The 17,371-nt window shown below is 35.3% G+C and overlaps 1 protein-coding gene across 2 annotated transcripts in view; it reads right to left on the bottom strand.

The window, feature by feature from the left end:
- Positions 1-2,636: 2,636 nt before the first annotated feature.
- Positions 2,637-17,371, bottom strand: part of KBTBD3 (kelch repeat and BTB domain containing 3) — a 49,463-nt gene continuing 34,728 nt past the window's right edge. Inside the window, exons 2-4 of one of the 2 annotated variants that reach the window (XM_061202604.1) lie at positions 10,805-10,949; positions 8,176-8,420; positions 2,637-4,239 (exon numbers count right to left, since the gene is read on the bottom strand). In XM_061202604.1, coding sequence (XP_061058587.1) covers positions 2,637-4,239; positions 8,176-8,396 — 1,824 coding nt within the window. In that variant the 5' untranslated portion in view covers positions 8,397-8,420; positions 10,805-10,949. The remainder of the gene's footprint in view (positions 4,240-8,175; positions 8,421-10,804; positions 10,950-17,371) is intronic. The other variant, XM_061202603.1, reaches the window with a different exon arrangement.

Genomic DNA, 17,371 nt, shown 5'->3' with positions numbered 1-17,371 from the left:
ATAATTATTTTGTATCTTACACTGCAGCATTGGCTGAAGGATGATAATGAAAGGAAAGCAGACTTTAAAGAAAAAAAAAAAAGACTAAGGGAAGAAGTCATAGATAAAAGGATATTATTTCCTAACCTTACAGACAGGAAAGATGGCTCCTTCTGGGTACTGAGAATAGACTTGAGAGATCACTGAGATTTGCATGTCAGAAATCCAGAATGGAGGGTAAGGCCAGAATAACATATATGGTTCTTAGTGAAGCCACAGTGATTGGCAAGATCGGAAAGATATCAATAATACCAGTTCAGTCACTGACCATGTGTGTATGTGATTCCGTTCCTTGAGGATTTTGAACACCCAGAACCATTTTTCAACAACCATTTGATAGATCAAATGAAACCGTTACCTTTACCAGATGATGCAAAATTAGAGAGAACAAGATCAATTATTAACAGAGCCAAGCCCAGCACAGATTGCTATGGTGCCAAGGAAAAAGAACAGTAAGTAAAGGAAGAGTTTGGGGTTTTATGACTAGACAGACTACTTTTCTTGCAGTTATAACTGATGAAGAGCACTCAGGTACAGATGTAAAGGGATGGCAATAAGTGAAAATGATTAACAAGTAACCCGCAGCAATTGTAGAAACTAAAGCAGAAAGCCTTGTGCATTAGAAAGTGTATTAAATCAAATGCACAGGGAGCCACCTAGGCCTTGATAACAAGGATATTTCTAGTAACATCAGAAATCAATGGCCAATGAGAAGAATGGTAGAAATCAAGATAAAATAATGAAACAAGATCAGGAAGGGATTCTATTTTGCTTTAGTTCTTCCTTTCTGGAAATATTTGTTTATATATGCTTAAGTTAACAATTTAGTCCCCACTGAGTTATGGTCCTTCTCAAATAACTTGTTTCCAGAATGCCACGTAACACATAAAAGAAAGCCTCCATTGAATTTTCTTTTTTTCTTACACACACAGTACACACACAGAGGAAAGGGCAGAGCCAACTAAGGTAGGAAGCCACCAATTCTACAGAATACTTTTTATGCAACTGTCATCTGATTACAGACAATCCCTGATTTTGGAATTGCACGATAATTCAGTCTAATATTCTGTTCTATTTTAAAAAATATATTTGAAACTTATGATTGCAAAAATGTATATGGTAAAATAAAAGGACCTTCATTTAAGTATATTTCCACTTCTAAAGAATATGTACATTTACAACAGATTAACATTTACTACAGTGTGTGGGAAACTACATTTGATTCCACAGAAATACAATCTGCACATTACCTGAGATATAAGTCAGTATCTTAAAACCTAAAATACCTATATCTGTAAAACTGATAAAGAAACATATCCTCTTACAAGGCAGAATCATCTTAGCTGAAAACAGGGATGATTAACACTCTTTCATTGTTTGGGTTAAAGATGATTAAACATCTAACAAGATGCAAGTTTCAAATACTACTATCAATACCAAAAGCCTAGTCATATTTTTAAATTTAGAAAATAATTCACTGTGAATAATTTACTGAAGTAGTAAACATACACAGCACTTTACAGCTGGTATATATCATCACAGAAAACTGATATGGTACTAATTTAAACGCTGAAATTTCTTATTGTAACTCAAATTTGGACATGTAAAAGTTTAAGAAATGCCAACAAGAGTGGTCCACTTATCTAGAGGTCAGATTTTCTACATCCTCACTTACATTGGAAACTGGCAATGATACAGAAAAAGTATTTTAGGACTACGATCCCAGAAACCAAGAACTTCACTAAATGGGTTACATGTCAAGATAAACTCAGGTCAGGTATAACTTAGAACTGATTAATTAAATCAAATATGTTAATTTACTGAGCTTGAGCCAGAAAATAAGGTATAATACTGCTAAAAACTGAAACCAACTAACACTGAAAACTAATAGAATCAGCAAATTTTAAGACATTTCAGTAACTGCCAATGGCATTATGGCATTACAGCACAGTACATTATGCTCTTAACGAAGAGTCGAATCATGAAAAGAGTTAAACCATGTTTAGTGTACAGTTTAGAAGGCTGGGGAAATACACTGCATTTCAGAAAATGTTCTGACTAAAAAATGGTGAAAGAAAAGAAAGGGCTTAAAAGCAGCTAACCAGTGATCAGAAAAAATAGGAATTCGACAACTCTTATACCTGTAGTAACAAGATAGGATTCTCACCTCTAATTTATTTTTCACTTCATATACTACAGAGTGTAAATAAATCATTTTTACCTAGAGAGATTTCTCCCGTCTTAACTGTATAATTCTGTGAAGTTTGATTTGTTTTTAACTAGTGTTTCATGGATAAAGTACTTTAAAAATCAAAACATCAAAGCCTGAGTTTTATTTACATATGAAAATAGTAATATTCTAGGCTCTCCAAGATTAAATTAAATACAATATAATTTTTGGTAAAATTTATTTTGCATTTTAAGTTTCTGGGAACTGCTAATTCATGTATGGTATACATTCATAGTAATTATCTCATAGAAGGTGCATTTTACGTTATTAAGCTGTAAAGACCGTCTTACCAATAATTAAGGTTAATAAATTTACTGCAGGTTTCTAGAACTGCAATAGTTTTAGAATGTCTAATCACACACTACTTTTAGAAATGACTAGAAAACCATGGGTCCCTGTATTTATTAAACTGAATCACCTGGCAGTAAAATTCAGTTAAGGCTCTTGGCATTGGTGAAACTTCTTCCCACTCAGACCTGCTGCTGTGGTAGACCTGCACTTCATCTGTGATTTCATCTGGTGCATAATCACCACCTAATATATAAATTTTATCTTCAATTCCAACTGCACCTGCGTTGAAGCCTGCACATTCAAAAGACCCTTCACCCTTCCAAACACAAGTATCTGGACAAAAACTATAAACCTTATAAGTGGAAAGGTCACATATATACAGTGTGCAGTTTACTGGGACAGCTTTAATTAGTGTTGCATGAAAAAACTGCCCAAACTCTGCTACTAGTTCAGACCACTGATCAGTTGTAGCATTGTATTTAAAAAAGCAATCAAGTGATGGGTTAAAAGCATCTGTAATCTCTACCTCAGATCCAAGAACATAAATTACATTTTGGCATGCACTTGCTTCAGGATAGTATATGCCCCTGGGTAATGGGCTAACAGATATCCATTCTTTGGAAAGAGGGTTGTAAGATTCAACATCTAAGAGACTTCTAATGTCCTGGGATCCTCTAGTCTTTCCACCTATGACAAATAATCTGTTGAGAGCCATAACTGATGTATGCATGGTTCTTGGTGTTTTCATAGTTGATACCAGGAAAAAATCATTTTTGACCGGACAGTAGCACCAGGTTTGATCAGTGGCATCATGATATGACTCTGCAATATGAAGCCGAACTGTTCTACAACATGGCCCTTTGCAACCGCCTGTCAAGAATATTTTCTCCCCATAACTAGACAGACTAGATCCTGGCAAATCAATCAGGTGTGATTGTGGCAGTATCTTCCATGAATCACTTTTAATATTATAGCAAAATGTATATTGATCTTCTCCATTTTCCTCAGTTTTGTGAACAAATATGTATTTTTCAGTTGTGGATGGTCGAGCATCAGGGAAAAGTCCACCAGAACCTTGCACACACTTAATTGCATCTATGATTATGTCAAAACAGTTTGTGCTTTTGAGTAAACACTCTTCATTGAGTAGACAACCTTGAAGTGTCTCCTCAGATAACTGATATAATCTTACTTTTTTAATCAAATAAGGCAGATGCTTTTGCCTTGATTCTAAGTTATGTTTAGTCCAACTAAGGACAACTTTCAGTACAGTTTCTTCTTCAGGAACATTTAATTCATCTGATTCCAGACATTTTTGCAGTACTCCAAAATTCATCTCTAAGAAATCACTGGATTTAAATAATAAAGAAAAGTGATGCTGTACAAAGTATAAAGCATGATCAAACAAACGGGCAGAGCCATAGCTATCTGATATAGATAATAACTGTAAACAATTGACAAGATTAATACTTTTTATTAAAAAGTCACTGCAAGCTTTGGATAGGAAGGAAACTTGAAGAAATGATGACAACTGGAAGAACATTTCCACATTATCATCTGTTATCTTTGTTTTTCCAGTATAGGCATAATCAAGAAATGCTTTTACTGCTTTGGAGGACAAATTAGTAATGGTAACACTTCCACCATCTCTTTCTTTCATGTTTACTTCAAACATAGCCCTGCAAAAATGAAGAACACAGGAGAACAAATAAACAGGAATATTTTATTCCACGATAATTTTCAATATTACCTTAAAGAGGTTTCCTTTACTCTTAGGTTGATGTAAAATACATTTACAAAATATATTTTTAAAGCATCCTAATAAATTAATTTAATATCTATAATAGAGACCATATTATTTATCTGTAAAATATACATATTACATAACTCCCATATTGCAAAATATATACATTATAGCTGACCCACAGCAATGGATCCAAAGGCTACAAAAAGATTCAAATTTTGCATCTGATTTGATGTTCTTATATATTATTCATAAAATTAGGGTAAAATCTCTCTAATGGCTGAATTTATTTACTTATGGGTTTAGTATCAACTCTGCAGGTGACAACTAAAATTACTTAAAATATATAAAAGCTTCTGGGTTTAGGATTTAAAAGTCTTTTTCAAAATAATTTTCAATTTGGCAGCAGTGAAATACGTAAAAGATGGAATACAGTGAGATATCAGATGTCTCCAATGACTCTGTCTGTGTGGGGAAATCCACCAAATAAGATAAACTTGAATACATGTCTAAAAACACATTTCATACAGCACTTTAGGAAAAAGGGAATATGATTTTATAAAACTAAACAACAGTGTACCACACCAAACTAAAAAGGCTAAAAATAAGTTTTTTGTAGAAATAGCCACTGAGAGATGGAGATGGGTCTCCAGATATGAATAATTAGACCAGCTTGAAAGTTCTTCATAATAAGTTCTAATTTATGCCCATCTGGTAAAGCTGATAGACTCTAAGGAAATAGGAAATTTTTTGGCTCAGCTTAAGCAAAAATATAAATTATTTGGAAATATTTAGGCAGGAGACTAAGATATATTTTACATTTGGCTTTGGTAAGAACAATATTGCTGTCAATCCTTATATTAACTTCATATCCAGAGTTATTCATTTTTACACTTTAAACAAACCCATTATGATGGTTTTCAGTAGAACTGCAAATAAAGATAAAGATTAAAGAGGAAAGAGCTACAACAAAGAACTAAAGACTGCCAGTTGAACATTCATTAAGACTAAAGATCATCTGATTTTGGTCCTGGTTTAATACTGGTTTGTATTTGTTCCAGTATTGTCCAGGACACCTTTGCGAGCAGTGCTCAGGTGCCCAAGTACTCTGGGGGAAAACCAAACTTCATTATTAAAGTCTACTATAGAGAGTAACTAAAGCTACTACAGCACAAGTGTCCAACTGAAAAATATGAGGAGCCTTCCAAATACAGAATACCCCTTAGGAAAAGGATGCTAACGCCCCTTTCTACTAGGGGTATTCAATACTTCTTAACACAATAACGAATAAATACAGTTACAAAAATTTATACATGTTACACACTATGCAGGATATTTCAATAATGTATATCAACTTAGAAACATTAACCTGTGGTGATAATTAGATTATTAAGATATCTATAGTCAGTTTAGGGTAATAATAAGAGCATGGCCTCTAGAACAGGGCTGCCTGGGTGGGTATCTAGCCTATACCACTTATTAACTGTGTGACCTTGGGGAGGTTAACAACTTGATTGTGCTTCAAATTCTTCATCTGAAAATGGGGATACTAGTAGTACCTATTTCACTGAGTTGTGAGAGGAATAACTAAGTTAATTGATGCAAACTATTATTAATATCATTTTAAGAAAAAAAGTTTTCTAAAATCGTATGTATTTCTAATTTACCACCAGCTTCCACATTTTCTTTGAGAAGACACATGTAATATATTTCTATACTTCATCCTACTCACCTTTAAAGTATCCAGTTAACTTCTATCTCAAATTTACCATGTTATCATAAAGTGGTTACACAATATGTGTGATTCCTTTTGAATCTTGTCTCCAGTGACTTTACATTCAATCATAGTTTTCATTTTCCAAAAATATTATAAAGGGCATTTACCATGCACTATGTAATTTTCTATTTTAATTTTATATACCCCAATATTCCTGTGAGTTTATATCCCAATACTCCAGTGAGTTTGATCATAACACAAAATTATGAATTAGTGGCCTTATCATACAAGAGTGTAAATAACATAGACTGTCTATCTACATTTGTACATATTTTTATGTGAACTATATACTCATTTAGTAAAATACTATATATAATAAAGGATCTAGGTCATTATAAAACTGTCATTTGTTTTACTTCAAAACAGATGCGAATTTTGAAAAACATGTTGTTTTAACAATAATTTTCAAAAATTGAAAGTAGATCCCTAAAAAGCTAGGAGTAGGCTGAACAAAACTACTATGGACAAATATTATGTGCAAATACATTTAATTAATAAATAACTTCAACATAAAGAGTAGAGGACTGCCAGTTCAAATGCTTACATGAACTTCTTATTTTGTTAACATGAAAACTTTATGGGGAAATAAGACTGTGTGTTCATACCAAATTATTTCCATTTTTTGGCTAGGTTTGGAAATAATAATAATTGCAGCTAACATTAACTGAATGTAGTGGGCACTGACCTAATCATTAATATACATTATTTCATTCAACACTCATAATGACTCTATGAGTTAGGTCCTATTTTTATTATCTTAATTTTTTACAAATAAGGAAACTGAAGCCTGAAGAGGTTGTGTAACTTACCTAAGGTCACAAGCCTAGTTAAGTGGTGGAGCTGGGATTTAGATTTAGGGCATGTGCATTAAGAGGCCAAGTACTTAACCATTATACTGTACAGCTTCCTCTGATGAAGAGGTGATATGAAAGATAAGGGAGCAAGAAAGTTACCTGGAAGAAAAAGTGGATTAGAAGAAAGGTGGGAAAAAACTAGCGGAACCTGAGAGTGGGAGAGCATAAGAACAGTTAGGGCCCCAGTAGAGTCTGAAGAAGAATAACTTAGGATACATGAGAGAAGAAATGAAAAGAATACATGAAGACATATAGTCTAGTTAGGCAAAAGGCTAGTAAAAGTTGTAGCCCCCCTTGTCCCCAGTAAACTGTGATGCAGCACTGAGCCACTGCTCCCAAATTCAAAGCAGGAAACCCTACAGAAACAGGTGTTTTGTTAGAGATTTAAACCCTGCTTACTTAGAATAAAAATTGTTTCTAAAACTGAACATAATGCAAAATACTGCAATTAGGATTTGAGTTTATTGCAGTATGACTAGGAGGGCTGAAGGTCAGGATGACAGCAAGAGAGGTTTGTCTGTCTGATGAATAGGCCTCACAGGTATTACCTTGACACAGTTACCACAGTACTAAGGTCATGACCCTTAACCACTGTTAAGAATCAGAAACCCACTGTCATCACAGTGGATTCTTACAGTGTCATGACTAGGACATTCCTCGTAGGACGATCTACATGGGGAACCAAATTATATTCAGAATTAGAATCAGAACAAGCTGGGTGCTCTCCAGAAATGGTTCTGGAAGTACTTTTCCCTACTGTAGGATTATCTTGGCTAAAGAGAAGAGAAATTCTCTGCATTAGAGTCTCTCTCTCCTGGACAATCCATGGGATATAATGCATGACTGAAATGTATTTTCTTCTCAGTCTCCTCATTTTCTTTGAACTTGGCTTCCATTTTTGCTCAATCTGTCCTTTCCTCTTTTCCTAAATTATACAGTGCAGGGATCCCCCAAACAAAACTGATCCCAGATCAAAACAATTTTTTTCCAGAACAATTCAAGGGACTAATATTCCATAGAACTTCCCAATCCTAGCCTGGGAGAACCTGAGCTTTAAAAAAGGTACTCTTATATTTTCATATTAAAATATCATTAGTTAATCTAGGTTCTAATTATCTTTTTTTAAGTATTAAAGATTACTGTTCCATGTTCTGTGGGGGGAAAATTGAGTACAGCCGTAAAAAATAACTTAATTAGTGGCATCATAAAATCTGAGGGATAAATAGACAAGGTAAAGTACCTGAAAAAGTCACTGCATGCTGCTAACACACAACGATGACATGGGATTATTTCATCTTTCATGATTATTTTGAAATCATAAAAGACATTTTGTTCTCGAAAATTCTGTAGTATACTTAAGATTTTCTGTCCATGATCTTCTGACACGAGGAAGTTGTTTTTCTTCTCAGATGGAATTCCATTACATGAGCCTTGTTGATTGAAATCATATGAATTATCCATAGCCACTTCCACCTGTTCTTCGAACTGGAATGAAAAAAACAAATCACTGATGTAACAGAGTCCTAATGAAATTTTCAGATCCAAAATTTGCCCTCTTAGTGTCAATCACAAAAAAATGCTCACTAAGAACAATCATAATAGTAAATCGTGTCCTAAACACTTGTTTTCCTGACATTTAGCAATAAATTCCTTTTAAATTTTTATAAATATTGAGCTCACTGGAATAAAAAGTACATTATTAAGGGATAAAGTTCAAGGCTATATAACTGTGTTAAATAGCACAATTTATAAGTTGTATAAATAACTTATATAGGATCTGAGTACATGACTAGTCTTGTTATATGTAAGAGGTATTGCTTATATAGCAGTTATCATTTGAATATTTACCCAACACATCCCTCTCCCTCCCATCCATTTTCTTCTGGCAGCGAAGCAGATGTTTAAATGTTGATATTGAAGCATAGGTATATGTCTTCTGGGATTAGACTTTTAAAAGACAATTGACTGAAAAAGATCAGGGTATTAGATTGTATTAACTGGCTATGGCCTTTAGTAAGGAAGTAAAAGGCAAACATTGGTCCAAGTTGGCCTATTTGAAAGCAGAAAAGCCTTTTAAATATGAGGTCAGAAATCCAAGATGCTTGAAGGCCAGATAACTGTGACTTGCCCAAACTGCTAATTTAGTTCTAAGCATAAAAGTTTACACCACAAAAAACAAGAAAGTAGGGAACAGAAAGAAAAGAAGATTGGGATCTAGGGGAGTCAGAAAAATAGGAAACCTTGATTCCTTAGCATACTTCTGTTCTGGTTATTTATTGCCTTGCAAATCACCCCAAAACTGAGTGGCTTAAGACAACAGTTTATTATCTCTCATGGTTCTGCAGGTTTAGATGGAACTTCTTGCTTGCGGGTTTTCATATGGTTAGAGTCAGGTGGCAGCTCTGGCTGAAGTCACCTGAAGGCCTGATTGGGTTAGAGGTCCAATACAGCTTCTTCATTCACATTTCCTTCAAATGGGATGGATGGCTAGAACAGATAGGGCTTTCTCTCCCTCTCTTGATATACTGTCTCCATGTGACTAGCTTTATACTTCCTCATAGCATGGCAGTCTCAAGGTACTTGGATTTCTTACATGGTGGCTGTGTTCTCCCAGAGGAGGTGTTTCAAGCCCAGGTGGAAGCCAGACACTGGAGAAGTAGTCTGAATGGTCCTACAGCATCAGTCAAAGCTTCATTCTAGGACTGAGACAATCTACTACTGTGTTGTCTAAAACAGTAACTGTGAGCCATGTATACCTATTTATATTTAAATTACTTAAAATTAAAAAAAAATTAAAAATTTAGTTCCTTGGTTGGTCTAGCCATATTTTAAGCAGTCAGTAGCCATATGTAATATGATGGTTACTTTTATGTGTCAACTTGCTGGGCCACAGGTTACCCAGACACTTGGCTAAACATTATTTCTGGGTGTGTCTGTGAGGGTGTTTTTGGATGAGCTTAACATTTGAATCAGTAGACTGAGGAAAGCAGATTGTTTTCCTTAATGTGAGTGGGACTCATTGAATCCACTGAAGGCCTGAATAGAACAAAAGGCCCAGTAAGATAGAATTCTTTCTCTCTGCCACTGTCTTTGAGATGGAATATCAGACTTCTCCTGCCTTTGGACTAAAACTTGGATTGCAACTTTATTATTGGCTTTCCTGGACCAGTTTTCCGACTGCGGATCTTAGGACTGCTTAGCTTCCATAATAACATAAGCCAACTCCACACAGTAAATCAATCTCCCTATCTATCTATCTATCTATCTATCTATCTATCTATCTATCTATCTATCTATCTATCTATCTATCTATCCCTCCTTCCAATTGGCTCTGTTTCTCTGGAGAACCCTAATACATGTGGCTAATGGCTATTATATTGTACACCACCAACATAGAATATTTTCATTATCACAGAAAGTTACAGACTAGCTGATGTACTATATGAAGAATAATGTGCCTGTATAAGAGTGTGTGTGCATGCACGCGCAGGGGCCATTAATAGGATGTAATTCACAGTTGTATTGGAAAAATAAGTTACCTGCAGTAATTTTGTGAGCAGTGTTCTGAGTAACTGTAAGTAAATAGACATATTAAGAATGAGAGTGGGTGTCGTGGAGGGAAAAAAGGTAATGAGAGGCTTGGGAGCAGTTCTGAAGAAAATTAAGGCAGAGAACAGTTGTATTAGTCAGAGTTCTTTAGAGAAACAGAACCAATGAACCAATAGGCTATATATTTGGCTATAAGCCTATTTGTTATATATATAACTACTGGTATATGTGTGATGTGTGTGTGGTGTGTGTGTATGTATGTATATGTGTGCATATATAAATATATTATATATGTATATACATATAAATAATTGGCTCACAAAATTATGGAGGTCCCAAGATTTGTGGCTGGCAAGTCGGAGACTCAGAACAACCAACGATGTAGTTTCAGTCTGAATCCAAAGGCCTGAGAACCAGGACAGCTGATGGTATAAGTTCTAGTCTGAAATTTGGCAGGCTGGAGACCTAGGAAGAGATGATTTTTCAGTTCAAGTCCAAAGGCAGGAAATGATAATGTTCCAGCTCCATCAGTCAGGTAGGTGAAGTTTCGTCTTACTCAGCTTTTTTGTTCTCTCCAGGTCTTCAATTGATTGGATAAGACCCACCCACATCAGAGTGGGCAATAATTTACTCAGTCTATCTACTCAAATGTTAATCTCATCCAGAAACAGCCTCACAGACACACCCAGAACAATGTTTGACCAAATGTCTGGGCACCCTGTGGCCTAGTCATCACAACAGTGCAAATCTTACTTAAGAATGTTAATAACATCTGATCTAGGATGAAAAAGAATATTCCAAGTTAGAGTGGGGTACAAAGATAATCATCACAACGTGCAAATCTTTACTTAAGAATGTTGAGGGAATTCCCTGGTGCTCCAGTGGTTAGGACTCTGCCCTTTCACTGCTGGGGCCTGGGTTTGATTCCTGTTAGGGGAACTAAGATCCTGCAAGATGTGTGGCACGGCCAAACAAAACAACAACAACAACAACAAAAAAGAATGTTGATAACATCTGATCTAGGATGAAAAAGAATACCCCAGTAATTCCTCACCCCACAAGGCATACTTCTTAAGTCACCTGTAAAACTGTGTTTATAAAATTACATGTTTTTCCTCCTTTTCTAATAACTATAAAATCATATATCTTCTCAGGGGTATGATGTAATATGAAACAGAAGAAGGAGTAGGGCTTTAGAAGAGGATAGACTTGAGTTCCAATGCTGGCTCAGCAATATACTTGAGATATATTTGAGGCAAGTAACTTCTGATCTTTGATTCTCATTTCTTCATTTGTAAAATAAGGATAAACTTTACCTATCTAGTTGTGTTGTTGAGAAGATTAAAAATAATAAATAATTTAGCATTTACTATGTGCTAAATAAATGAAAGTTAGTACTAATTTTCTATTAGAAAGTTAACATAAAAGCCAAAGAAATCATTTAAATGACATTAATCCAAATGTTTACATTTAAAAGGTGGTAGGGGGAGGGACAGCAGAAACAGTTCTCTAATAATTCCTAGGGCTTAAGAGAAAAGCTGAACATAAGAGCTATCATTGCAAAGTAGTTTTATATGGAGTATCAGGATCAATGAAAAGAAGAGAGACAACTGGTGGAGACTTGAGCCAGCCTCCTCTTTCTGACTCCATGATGACAGAAAGGAATACTTAAAGGGACTAGCCAGGGCGTATTTATACTACACAAAGGGTAGTATAACAGAGCAGGTAACCAGCGTGATCTACACTAGATAGACATGAGTTAGTGCTGTGCAAAGGATCAAAGCATCTTCTCAACAACACAATGAGGCCAGGGTGTTACTCCTGGTCTATTTCTCAAGTCTAGCAATGGGCTAGAGCATCAATAATCTGTAACAGCAATATAGGGTTTCTCCATGGCCTGCCTCAAAGAATCACAGCATTGGTTGAAAGACTCACTCATTCCTTATCACCTACACACTCATTGGAACTGCTCTGAATTCTCATCCATTTAAAGATATGTATTTAAATCCTTCTTTATTAGAGGAAGTTGGATGCTGAAGATGGAAAAATAAATTTATCTCCTATAAGCTTAGATTCTTCTGGGTTTTTAAAAGTTCCCTCAAAGTTTAGGATTATAGGTGTTGGCAAGGATATTTGATCCACATGGGACAATCTACAGCAGAAATTACTACCCTGACTTCCAAGCCATCTAATCAGGGAGAGATGAAGGAAACGACTTGGGTAGATACTGAATACTTGTTTCATAATACTTTCATTCTGTATGTGATTGATTATGTATGTGTGTGTATACATAAAATTTTTTTCTACAACTTAATTTTAAAATACATTTTTATTGGGCATTTAAGGGTATCTCTACTTTCCAATTCTTTAATGTGGTCATAATTACCACTGGAAACTACCAAAATTTAAGTAGTATCATGTTGGTTTTCCCCCCCATAACGCTATTATTTTTCTATTTCTCATCTAGATGAACGGCCGCTACACTTCCCAAGCTAGACACTTGGAAGCCGTCTTTCACCAACCATATACATCCATTTCATAACCACTTCTCTCCATCCCTACTGCCATTCTTTTAGTTTAAGCTCTCATCATTCTCACTTGAATTGCCCAACAGCCTCAACACTGATCTTTCTTATTCTATAAACTTTTATTTAAAATCTTCTGGGTTTCAAACCTGTGCATACATTTGGGAATATAAAGATAAATGAGGCACAGAATCCCTGCTCTTACAGGTTTATAGGCTAGCGTGGAAAGAAATAAGTAAACTGTATAAGGGTCATAATAGAGATATGAGCAGTGTTATGGAAGCATAGAGGAAGGACAACATTCAGACTTTCTTTCAGGGGTGGAAAGGACAAAACAGAGAGGGGAAGAGGATTGGGGAAGCCATCCTGATGAGTACAGTACTTGAGCTGTTAAAAAAAAAAAAAAAAGAAAAAAAAGGAAAATGGTTACCAAAGGTGAGAAAGACATTTCCAAGAGAAAAAATTAAGTTATAAATGCAAAGGCATGGATAAGAGTTATTATGGCCCCTTTGGAGAAATACAAAGTTGAGGACAGGGGATAGGGTAAAAAAAGCTTAAGTAGTAAATAGGGAATGGCTAATGCAAAGTCTTACATACCATGCGAGGGGGCTTGGGTTTCGTTCTATAGGTAATGAGTAATATTTAGAAAACTTTTAAGGAGTGGCATAATACCACTGGATTTACATTTTAGAAAGATCATTCTGCTAAGAATATAGCAGTGAGTAACAAAGATGTGGCTCCTATTCTCACGGAGCTTACTATCTAATGGGACAGATATGCATGTTCACTGGCATTGGTAATGAGAATATCAATTTTAAAAAATCCAAACACTTTTTCTTAATGAAAAACAAATTTAATTTTGTTAAGCCACTGAGATGTAGTTATTACAACAGATAGGATTATCTTAATTGATGCATATTAATTTTAATCCCAGCAACTTAATAAGCACATTATTAATCTAAATATTTATCTGTTGATTCTCTAGTGTTTTCTGCACAAAAAATTACATCATTTGTAAATATTAAGATTGCTTTTCTTTCCTATTTTTTACCAATTTTATTTCTTTTTTTGTACTACAGTAGTAGCTAAGACCTCCTGTACAATGTTGAATAAAAGCAACATGGTTTGCAATACATTTAAATATCACTGTATGTGTATATATAATTTATACCTAATTATTTATACCAAGTTATAATACATATATAAATAATTTGGAACTTGGATTAAGTCAGTTACTGAGGCTCATAGTTCACAGATAAGAAGTGAACCCAATGATATATGTATATTGTAATTTTTATTTCTATAACTAGTAATGTAAGTAAAATGGCTTTATTTGAAATTTTCAAGTATCAGCTAATACATCAGCATTACACACAGGTATTCACTTTTGTAAAGTGGTTAAAAGTTAAAGCCCTCCATGTTTACTCTATGTAGAATGGTCAAGCAGAGAAGCTGAGATGTCCTATTTTGTCAATTTGGCTTGAGTGAATTTCTACATGGAGACTTTACTTAATCAACGATTATAAGCACTATCAAAGAGAAAGGGCACTGGAAAATATATGAAAGGGAAAGAGGGAACTGATCCACAAGACAACTAAAGCCATTGAAATTAATAAAAATCAATCAAGGAAAATAAGTAGAATTAGTAGAGAAGAGGGTCAAGGATGGAACACCAAGGATAACTAATCTTAAGGGATAGACAATTTAAGTTGAAGAATTATTTATGCAGCATCTGCTACATACCAGGTGATAGTCTACAAAAACTGAAAATACAATGGAAAATACAATCTGTAGTAGACACAGGTGAAAAAGTTCTACAGCTGAGAAAAAACTCACAAAGAACAGGGAAAGAAATAGAAGAAAATTAGAAAAGATGGTGGAAGCCAAAGGAGGAGAATTTCAAGAATGAAGTAGTTCCCATATTATCAAAAGCTGAGAGAGATTAGGTAAGGTAAGGACTGAAGTCATTGATGATTTGAGGGTGGGGTGGGGAGAGGCCAGATTACAGTGGTTTTAAGAGGGAATAAAAGAAAAATTTATACAAAATTTGTTCGTTAAGTTCAGTGAGGTTGGGACTAGAGGGGTAATTCTAAGAAATACTGTTTTGCTTTAGATGGGAGAAATTTGAGCATGTTGATACACTGACAAAAAAGGGGAGATATGGAGGGAAATTTTTGATAATGATTACAACAATCTAAATTAAGCACTTACATCCCTATCAAAGCAAATCATTTTGGACCTTTAAAGCAATAAATCAGAGAACAGTACTATATGGCAAAACTTTCATTTCTGTTAACAGGTAAACACTGATAAGCAAATGAATGGTTAGAGACTCAATTTTCATAGTTTATTTGTGATATAACAAACTTGAAAATATTAGAATTTATAATAAGTAATTTATACAGCTATTTCATTCAATGCTCATAATCCTTTAAGATTAGTATTAATAATGACTTTTTCAAAATGGGAAATTGAGGCTGAGATTAAACAATAAGGTGTAAGACACAAAACTAACAGAAACATGCTTGTTTCACTCAAAGTCCATGCTCTTTTCAATACTATTCTGACCCTGGATTTTAATATCAAATGAAAGCTCAGAAAGTAATTTTAGTGCTCAAAAGATCCAACCATAAATGTACTGGTCAAAACTTACCATGACAATTTAAGATCATTCTGAATAAGAAAGACATATATGACAAAAATAAGAGCTAACATTTATAGAGCCAGTACCATGTGTCAGGTACCTGGCCATGGGTCTCACACAGCATTTAATTTAATTCTTATAAATATTACTCCTACAAAAAATGAGACCTCTGCTTTAGTATAGTAGACATACTTTTCCCTGTTTCTCCTGCTAAGCACAACTAAAAACCCTGGACATATATAAAAATATATATCACAAACATACAGAGCCTGTAAGAAGTGGAGAGAAACAGGCAGGCTGGCTAGTGAACTTCGGACCCAAGGAACAAGACAGTGATGAGTTCCTTGGGTTTTATTTTTGTCTAATATATCATAGATAGTGAAGAAGCTGACAACACTGAACACCAATGGGCACACACATAAAGAAATCCAAGAAAAACATGATCTCTTTAGGCAAAGGACCAGGAAAAAGAGCAACCTAGCAAGACAGAAAAGTTTTAACAAACACCACAAAAAAACTGGGGCTCTATCCCACCAAGGTCAGCAAAAGTGGAATGGAGAGCCAAGAATTCCACCCTTGCCAGACTGTAATGAGGTGCCTCAGCTCTCCTCCTCCCACTCCCCCAAAGGAATGGTGTCGGTGAAGGCTGAGTGGGGAGTCAGGACATTAGTCATTTCTGCGTGGTAACAAGTGGCCACCAACAACCCCCCCCAATCAGTGGCAATCATGTGGCATGTGGGGAGCCTGAACTTCTACCCCCACCTGGCAGTAACATGGCATTCCACCCCCTCCTGGCTGCAGTAGAGTCAGAGGCCGAGTAAAGAATCAGGACTTCCACTACCGATTAGCAGCAACAAGGCCATCCCCAATGATGTCACTGGAGACCACGTGAGGAGCAATAACAAGGTGCCTCTTGTTATCAGAGGATAATCTGAGGCTGAGATTGGTATCAGAGGATGCAGAGAGGGGAGCCTAAACTTCTAATTCTGTCCAGCAGTAGAAAGTAGCCCTTCCTCTCCTAGGTATCAACAGAGGTATAGTGGAAAGTCTGGACTTCCACCTCAACCTGGCAGCAATGAGGTGGTAACCTAAACCGAAAAGAGCAGTGTCAAAAAAGACCCACTAAAATACAAGATTTAAATAAGATCTAGAGTCTTACATAGTACTCAATAGAACCAAGAACCAGGAATATATCAAATTAAATAAGAAAAAACAATCAACAGACATTAACAGTGAGATGACACTGATGTCAGAATTATGTGCCAAGAATTTTAAGGCAGCCATCATAGAAAAACCTCAGTGAGCGATTACAAAGTATATATTATATACATGCACATATATATATTATATACAGTTGTCCCTTGGTAACCACAGGGGATTGGTTCCAGGACACTCCTCCCCATCCAATACCAAACTCCTCAGATGCTTAACTCCCTTATATTAAATGGCTGGCATAGTACGCTCAGTCCTCTGAATGTGCAGATGTGGAACCTACAGATATGGAGGGCTGAATGTATACATGTATATATGTAAATGATGTAATTCCTAGAACAACCTCTAAAGCGTCTATACAAAGAGATACACCCAGAATCATTATAGCAGAATGAAAACGGAAAATGGAATCCTAAAAAAGTTTCAAGTAACCCAAAGGAGGCAGAAAAAAGAAAAAAGAGAAATTAAAAACAGAATAAACAGAAAACAACCAAAACCCAAACTTA

The sequence above is a fragment of the Eubalaena glacialis genome, chromosome 10 (assembly GCF_028564815.1).
Source record: "Eubalaena glacialis isolate mEubGla1 chromosome 10, mEubGla1.1.hap2.+ XY, whole genome shotgun sequence".
NCBI classification, from domain to species: domain Eukaryota; kingdom Metazoa; phylum Chordata; class Mammalia; order Artiodactyla; family Balaenidae; genus Eubalaena; species Eubalaena glacialis.
This window is presented reverse-complemented; position numbering and strand designations above follow the sequence as displayed.